General features: G+C 38.1%; 1 protein-coding gene across 1 annotated transcript; it reads left to right on the forward strand.

Annotated features, from left to right (window-relative positions):
• The first annotated feature begins 3,399 nt into the window (after positions 1-3,399).
• dio3a (iodothyronine deiodinase 3a) lies at positions 3,400-4,770 on the forward strand. The gene has a single exon (XM_036542821.1). It carries the CDS (start codon positions 3,457-3,459, stop codon positions 4,258-4,260), a length of 804 nt encoding a protein of 267 aa, XP_036398714.1. The 5' UTR covers positions 3,400-3,456; the 3' UTR covers positions 4,261-4,770.
• The last annotated feature ends 4,851 nt before the right edge of the window (positions 4,771-9,621 follow it).

Genomic DNA, 9,621 nt, shown 5'->3' on the forward strand with positions numbered 1-9,621 from the left:
AAGTAAATTGGTACCAGTCACAATATTTCTTTGCACTAAAGTAAACAGTGGGTGTTTGAGTGCAACTAATAAGACAGAATTGTCCAATGTGTGTGTGCTTCTTCCAAGAGAAACGGCGGAATTGCCTTGGAATTGTAATTTAAAACATGACATCTACCCATTCTTAAACATATATTTCAAAGTTAATACGTATCGTAGTACAGTATTTTTATGAAATGGCAACTTTCCATGGCCCGTCTTGTGTTTTATGTGTCCGTATTTTCATGAAACACTGTACTCAGTTGTATGTACAAATACTTAGTATAAGGTTTGAACCAAACTGTAAGTTGCACGTTAGTGAAATATAAAACTGCCGAGTAGTGGGTGCCGCGTGAAGGTTACGGTAAGTAGCAGAGTCTCAGTAGCACAAGGATTAGACTCCTGAACATTTCAGCCCAGAGGTTTAGACAGCCAGAACCATATAGGAACTAGCCTATTTATTTTACTTGACTATCTGCAGAAGAATGTCACCTAATTGTGCAATAAATGTTTCCAGACTCTTGGTGATGCCATTTTGCTAACAGCACAGCTCATTTATTTTAGCGAAGTTGTATTATTAGTAAGTAACCTAATGTAAATATTATTGTGTTTTGTGGGTGATGAAGTGTGCTAGTGACTTTAGATATATGGGCCAATGGATCAACTGGTTGTTGTCTGAACGTGGGCTGGTCAGTCGTCCAGATAAGCCATAGCTTGAAACATTTCCTCCACTTTAAACAAAAATATTCATAACCGAAATATTATATCACCTGCGTTTGGGGTATCACACAATAAACCGTTCATAATATTCAAATAGAATGCCATTGCAGTATATCCTAGATGTAAATCCTAGGACTATTCATATTAACGTCCAGGCCGTGAAACGCCATTTCCATTCCACATTGGTATGTGATGATATATCAAGGGGGAGGTCATTTAAAGTATAAGGTAGTTCATTTAGGAGGTTTCATTAACGTACCTAGATGTGTCTGATTCTATTTATGCATATTTTCACTTTCCAAAAAACCAAGTCATTCTGAATCTATTTCTAATCGAAATATATGCCTTTTCAACGTATAAGCGTAAAGGCATTTTTGTCGTTTTCCAGACGACATCGGACATATCAGTAAAATCTTCTGATTACAGGGACCATTGAGCAACTTATTTTTATGCTAAAATCCCTCATCCGCAATGACTGAAGATTTATTTATAATGTATTTCTTGTTCATATTTTAATACACCGTACATATTGGATTAAAATGAACGATCTTGACCTAGCGAAGTATAAATGTGTAAACACAGTGTATTTGTTTCTACAGGATACAATTTAAGCCCATAGCGGCAGATCTGGATGGACACATCCTACCATAAGTACTTGTTACAAACTCCGTTGTATGAGGAATAAATTCGAACAGGCTACAGCGTGAAAATATTATTTTGTAATTCGGTTTGTGTCAGTAAGTGATGGAATTGGCGTTCTGTATTTCCCACTGGATATTTTGATTGGTGAATGGTTGTAGCTGCCCAAGAATTACTTCTGGTTCTAAAGTTCCGGCTGTGGTTAAATAAATCTACATTAACGATTTTTTTCCTCTTTTTAAATGTTGCAAGTTCTTGCATGTGCGTATTGCCATATACAATCAAATTTCTTAAAACGCCATGAAACAAGCAATAGTCAAAAAAGACGCAATGGTTTTAATAAATGCTTATAAAAGGTCGGTTTCATGATTTTGCGGCAAACATTAAAGAATGACTAAGCTCAGTAAATAAATGATGAGCGGGTTCGTACGTTTACTTCACTTGAAATATTCCGCATTGTATATGTTAATGCAGGTCATTTATTAGTTAAACCTTGATATGTCATCCACTTGCATGTGGGCATGCACATTCCTGTGAAGTATGTGAATTCGTGATAACGTGGTAATTGTTGTAGGAGTTTAATGACGCTTAATTCACACTTTGCAACATGTGAAAAATAGCTATATGAAGGCTTTACGAGACATGTCAGTACCAGAAATGTAGTTCGATTTATAAAGAAAGTACTGAGTCATGAGTCGTAGTCATATAGCTCATATTAATTGACAGAATAATTTGCAAACTTTGAGGACACTGAAATCATATACCCCCCTGAAACTACTCTGACATACCATGAATTGCCACTGACTTGTGTAAATGCATGGAATGAGCAATGACAATTTCAGCGCGGGACCTGCTAGTACAGGCATATGCAGGACGTGATGCACCTTTGAACAGACGCTGCAAGCCAACGCAGAATAACACAGTCCTTGCAGGCTCGAGCGCCTTCTAGTGGGAATTATTTTAGTGCAATGAGCGCAATGTGGTAATTCATGTTATGCGTGACTTGGGAAACCCAACATACTGCACGATTATATTGTATCAAATCTAAAAAAAAAAGGTCTTGCATAAAAGACAATATATGACAACCGGCCCTCTGACGATTTAAATGTAATTTTATAGGTTTTTGATTATCATGTAGACTATGCATTAGACAGCTATTCGTATCCAAAGCGATTTAAATGATAACGGTTACGAGTACGATAAAAAGCAGAATGTATTTGTATATGTATATTGTGCAAGTAGCCTTATAGCACAGTACCTATGACAGTCGTAATGCAATTTAAGCAAACAGTGTTTGCTTTAAGAAAAGGGACGACTACATGGAACTTCTTATAGTTAGAACCACGGAATCTGTGAAAATGCCTGTCGTTTATGTCGATGCTACATCATGTCGGCATCGTGCAAAAATAGCACGCTGGAGTACGCAATCTGTGTAAAAACTTACCTGCGTAATTAGTTTTCACTCGTTCAGAACATTTAGATTCATTCAGTATAGTAGGATGTTGGAACTATAACCTTTTTTAGTATCTATTCGGCAATATGCATCTCCTTTGCGTATATGACAACACTCGACAAAATACCAGTTTACCTTGAAAACGTGTTATTTGTTAACTGTAATTTAATTATTAGCATTATTACTGGTAGCAGGTAATTTTATGAGTTTTCAGTGTCGATATCATGCGTTGGTTTAGGAGCGCACGTAGCAATGGAAGCAAAGCGCAGTCTGCATATCCGTTTTGTTAATGAAAGAAACGATGTTGCAACACAAACCCCCCCCCACCCCACCCCCAATCCAGCTGTACATTACAGACGTGAAAAGTTTGGAGTTTTCCCTTCGCCCTCGCTCGATTTCTCCCTCTCGCACTCTCCCCCTCTCTGTCATATCACACAAACAGGAGTTGATAGAAGGTAATCCCCACCATGGGAGGAGGCGGCCCGGCTTTGGAGGCGGGGTATTTTTTCATTCAAATCCTTGGCTAGTCCTATAAAAAGGGAACTTAAGCACGGTGGAGCATAGCAGTTTAGAAGGAGTGACCGAATTAAGTTTCAGCCTAGTCGGACCAAAAGACAGTGACAGAGATGCAACAATCTGTCGGCGTGCAAACTGTCAAGGCGCTGAAAAATGCAGTTGTCTGCCTCATCCTGCTGCCTCGCTTTCTCATGGCAGCGCTCATGCTGTGGCTGCTTGATTTTTTGTGCATACGGAAGAAGGTGTTACTTAAGATGAGAGAGCAAGAAGGGAGTCCCGACGATCCCCCACTGTGCGTCTCAGATTCGAACAGAATGTTCAGCTGGGAGTCGCTGAAAGCGGTCTGGCACGGTCATAAATTGGACTTCTTTAAATCGGCACATCTTGGATATGCAGCGCCGAACACTGAAGTTGTGGAGCTCAGGGATCGGAGGAAAAGCCGGATTCTTGACCACGCAAAAGGGAAGAGACCGCTCATCCTAAACTTTGGTAGTTGTACCTGACCGCCGTTTATGACACGCCTGAAGGCGTTCCAGCGGCTTGTCAGTCAGTACGCTGATATAGCAGACTCTCTTCTGGTATATATTGAGGAAGCGCATCCGTCAGACGGTTGGGTGAGCTCCGACGCACCTTACCAAATCCCTAAGCACCGATGTCTCGAGGATCGACTGAAAGCGGCACAGCTGATGAACCTGGAGGTCCCTGGATGCCTTGTAGTTGCTGATAGCATGGAGAATTCGTCGAACGCCGCTTATGGAGCATATTTCGATAGACTTTATATACTCCAGGATGGAAAGGTTGTCTATCAGGGAGGTAGAGGACCGGAGGGATACCGAATCTCTGAGCTGAGGAATTGGCTTGATCAATACAGGAACAGTGTTGAGAATTCCAGAACTGTGGTGATTCATGTTTAATAATGATACAAAACTCACCTGGTATTTACAAAAATTCCACAGAAAAAAGAAACAAATGTTCAAAAGCTGCTATAACAATGTTAACATGCTGCAACTCCTTGTCGGTTGTGGCTTTAAGTATTATTATTCATAGAACTGTTAAACATTTTTGTAATATGTAGTTTATTGTGTTCGTGATGTTAAACGCACGATGATCGCAGGATAGCTTGTTCTGTTCGTGTTTGTCTGTTTTCGCCTTAGTCACCATAACTAACTCGTGATACCCGTTAGTTATCAACTGTACATTTGTAAATAAGTGTTGAAGAACTATGCCGTTGTTGTAGTTATTGTTCTGTCAAGTTTCCGAAAGTGTGACTGCATGTATGAAAGTGAGAGAGAGTGTTTAATATCCGTATGGCCATTACCGTTTACTCTAGTTTCGTTGTGAAGTTCGGTTTTTAAAAGGTTCACAACCAGAAAACCGATACTGATGTAATTTGATACTAGAGCACTCGGCGATGAGCAATTTCCTCAAGGATCAACTTAGAAAAGGTTTTGTTTTGTAAATTATGCATACTTTTTATTAAAAATAATTTTGTAATAAAAGATTATACTTACCAATTGATTTCATTCTTTTGTATGAGACTTTGCTGTTTCCAGATCATGTCCTTCTTTCTAAGGAGCGCGCTTTTACGCACCTGCTCTACCTGTTATAGTGTGATTTTTTTTCTGTAACTCTGTATTAAGTTGGGTTGTACGCCTTGACGGTGCACAGGTACCAAATCACCAAAACTCCACCTTCGCAAAGAGATTTATGGTAAAATCTGTTTGTGACTAAATCCACGTTGTACATGTAATCAGTTCGTCCGTAACAATATCAAGTGCTGGTTTGAAATAAGATACAATGATTGCCATAACTAAATCGTATGCTATCCATTTCAGCGCTACTTCAGAACCTCTTCCATTGGTCTTACTATTACTGTAAATATAAATCCAGGAGATATTAGAATCCGACCTTCTGGGTTGCATTGGGCTTTTGCCTTGGGGTTGCTGAATGATCAGCATATCAGAATAAATAGGCTACTGCTGTATTTACAATCACTGGATCTATGGATATGGCATGGTTCGATTTCATTTTTCTGATGAGTCCTGGTAGTTTTCATGGATTTTGTGTCAATGTGACATGTTTTCCCCTCGTGCCGGGTACTGATTTCTCACGTAGGACATGTTAACATGGACCTTTACAGGTCGAGGAAGTAAAGATATTCCATCACGCTTCCTAGTGATCTAAAATGTTGCACGCCGTTGTGATTGAGTCATTTTAAACTAGATGTCCTTCAGAACCGTCTACTGTCCCATTGGTTAAGAGACTTTCGTTGCTCAGTTGTTCACCATCTGGCTGTGCGTCAGCTGTGCAGATGTTGTTTGAGTGCCTTCAGCACTGTAGCCTGCGCTCATCACGTCTAAGAATGGATTAGCCACTTCTTGCGCAACATCCTGATCCACGAGACTACAAAGTTTAAAAATGTCTGCATACTGCCTTCTTCAATGAATGTGTTGATTCGCTCACAATCTCTTTAAATAGGTTCTCTGAAATGTGACGAAAGATGTAAGCGCTCATTTAGAATGGAATTCCTTGTGAGGAAGATCAATATCCTCTGTATACACCGTTAAAACGAACATTTTAGTCATTGCAGAAGATATACAAGGAGATCAATGTCATTTAAAATTTAAATTGGTTACGCACTTGGTGGAAATCTAAAATTTAGAAAGACATGTGCGCTGATAAAAAGAATTTTTGAATCTAATTTACACACCATTTATTTTTAAAATAACAATACTCTGTGTCCCACCTTTAGGTTTTAAACAAGAGCGTCATACATTTGAATATGAAATAATATTAGCTACTCTTAACACACCTGAACAATTCGAAATATTACTGAGTCCCGATGGTATTAGCCTTATTTATCAGAAGTGATTAAGCTTCTACATGGAATTCTTAAATAGGCTTCCCCTGAGCCGCTCGTTTAAGTCTGAAAATAAATTACCCCTTTTGGCTTGATTTCAATACCCAGATTAAGGACCCTAATCAAACTAACCGCAATATGCTTGACTTTCGACAATGCATTAAAGCAAATATTACGGTGTTTTCAATGTTTCTACAAATTTCTACAACATCCCGAACTACTGGTATTAACAAGTAAAACGTACTAATAAAATACTGCAATTAACTTCGATTTCAAAGTACAAAGCACACTGCGGTTAAATTGAAAAGAGTATATGTTACACTCCAATTGGAGTGTGCTACATTCTTCTCTTTCGGCACATATTAAATTGTGATAGTCCGAAGTAACGGTCAGTCCAACATCAAAAACAGGCATAATCTACACAAATCCCCTGCGGTGAATTTAAATTAGCCGTTTTAAGTAAAGCTGCTAATCATGTTATGTTAAATACTTGTATGCATGTACACATCGTTTTCAGGTGGCCACTTTTCGACCTGAAATTTTGCCAGTTTAAAATTGTGTACGGAATTAACACAGTTTTTGCGGACATTAGTTTCGGGGGGAGGGGGGGGGGGGGGGGTCATTTCAACTGGCATTATTTGACATTGTGACTCACTGACCATAAAAAGATGCACAATAAATTGTAAGAATTTTAAATTATTGGGATTATTTTATGATATGGACATTGCATTGTGTAAAGCCCATTTGATAATTAACTCGGTCTACACGTCACATGGTAGATGTAACAGACATAAAATTACTATTACGTTTTACCGGAAATGGAAGAATGTTTTTTTTTTTTTTTTTTGGTCTGGTTTTTTTTTTTCGTGTTTCCGAATTTTGCTTTGCTTTGTTTTGATTTAATTTAGCTTTCAGCAGGACGTTCATTGCCAAATATTAGATTAAATACTACATAATACCTTAAATCTTTCATTTATCAAATCGAAATATATGTACGTTTTCTGAGTAAAAGTCGGGGAAGGGGAATACAGTGGATTATTTGGTATGTTTCTTTGCATATTACGTATTTTCACATTGAATATAGCGATAAAAGTAAAAATATGACATTATTATGAAATTAATTTATACCAAACCTTATATTTTTGTGATTGTACCGCCATCTATATTTTGGAGGAATCAAATACAGTCAATATTCTCATGAATTGTGACCTCGAAGTCTTCTTTTCCACTTGTGTCCCCTGAGATCTGCTTAAATCTCACGCGAGCAACTGGGAAACTGTTAAGGACACTGACAACAGCGTCATACAAACCCACACCTGGACTTGCTATCTGTGAATCAACAAGACATTATATTTCGTTGTTCAGTGTTTTAAGAGTTGAAGGTCCGACATGAATGCTGTTTCTAAGTGCTGCTGTCAAGACGGTTTGGTCGTTTTATTGGTCGTGTGGTACTGACGCAAATTTTGACTGGTACATTCTCACATTACACAAACCACGTAGTCATGGTTTCGGCACTCCGCTCCATGAATAGCGAACGTCAGTATAATCATCAGTTTCTCCATCAGGCAACAGTAACAAGACATTTTTGTGCGATGTTTCCTACTCCTTATCAGATGATATTTTTCACTATTGCATTTTTCATACAATGAAAAGGAAAACGGATTTGCTGGTTAAGAGTTGTTTGTCTGCAGACAAAGAGAAACCACAGTCTATTCTTTGAGGTGTAGGTAACAGTAACATTTGAGAATTTTTGCAGGTAGCTGTTACATGTGCAGACTAACTTTTATATAATAACTGTTTTCATTGGAAAAACACCATACAACAGTATACATGAACTTGAAACAGAGGCACAATAAACAGCCAAGCAGCAGGGGGATTCTAGCCTGTGCTGCAGGAATTCTGCTCAGTCAGTGGGGCTCCCACTCTGTCTTCCACTGTAAGTATATGGCACACAGTGTTTCCATGATGGCATGGACACTTCAGTTGAGGTATAAAATGGGGGAAGATATCTTTGTTCAATGTAATTAACGAAGACGTTTTCCACACCATTCCAACCAAGGCATTAAACACACCTCCTGTTTACATGCCATATAATAGAGAACTCATATTCTGATATGACCAGTGGCACAAACTTCAAATTGATGAGTTGACAATTTAGGTTGTTGGATGCTTTCAATATGTAGTCCCATCCTACTTTCCTCCATTTCTGATGGCTAGAGGTGACGTCTATTTCCATAATGTAACAATACCCAATTTATTACATGATGCCTGCACACATGATCTTAAGAGGTGTTCCCCAAGATCTACTCTGAATGGGTGTGTTTTTAATCTTACCTCCCAATGGGACAGATGAGTCAGGACATCCAAGCCAAGTCTCGCGCAAAGGAAAAGGGACAGTCCCAATGAATCAGATTTTGAAAGCAAGGGAACCCATCTGAGCTACATTTCAGAGTTTTGCATTTTTCTACAAAAGCATTTAAGAATTCATTGCTTGTTTTGTTCACAAATTGATTCTGAATGCTGTCTGACATAATTTCCCCTCCTTTTTATTTGAAGGCCAAAACACATCAAATAAAATTGCCTCTCTGATAATGATCAAGGAATGTTCCGTTTTGTTGCATTACAGAAATAAGTGGTTGCACAGGAGGTGAAGAATAATTAAAGGAGGACTTACACAAATTGAGGAGTAGGTGTGTTTGCAGAAATGCTTCAGACATTTCCTCAGGTTTCCAGGAATACCTGTGGTACACTGACATCTGTCATTTCTTTCTGTTGGACTTGTATTTGCTATTAAAAAACAACTTTTCAACATTTGCATCTTAGATAGTAAATGATGCATACTTTACTATTTAAAAAAAGATATACAAGCATTCAAAATAGAATGCTTTCTCAAAAATGTTATGGCAAAAATCACATTTTTGTGTATTTGTCAATAACTGGAAGCTGTGGGGAAAATATTATGTTAAAATATATAGCTGGGGTCACACCCATCCATTCACAAAAACTCAATGTATTGCATCATTTACTTATTTATTCCTGCTTATTATTGAAAGATTATACATTTCAAAATGTATAATCTCTCAACACACTTTAAATTAGTAGTCAGCATTTGTCAGAAAATTTAACTAGTGAACTATTGAATTAAATGGAACTAACCATCTTTTGTTTTACAAAATGACAGATTTTATTCTGGAGAATAAATGGTAATTAGAAGAAAAGAAAAAAGGGTCTTAGTTAATCTCATCAATGCAAGGTTTGTGAATCCCACTCCAATAATCTGAGGCTTCAAATGAGTCAGTAGTAAAAACAGCATGGGATACTCTCAGCACACAGAGCAGAGTTCTCAGGTGATCTAGGGTTGTTGTTTCAAGTACGCTACACCAGTAAGTTATTGTAAACTTGATTAAATTGGCCT

This window comes from Megalops cyprinoides, chromosome 12 (assembly GCF_013368585.1).
Source record: "Megalops cyprinoides isolate fMegCyp1 chromosome 12, fMegCyp1.pri, whole genome shotgun sequence".
Classification (NCBI taxonomy): domain Eukaryota; kingdom Metazoa; phylum Chordata; class Actinopteri; order Elopiformes; family Megalopidae; genus Megalops; species Megalops cyprinoides.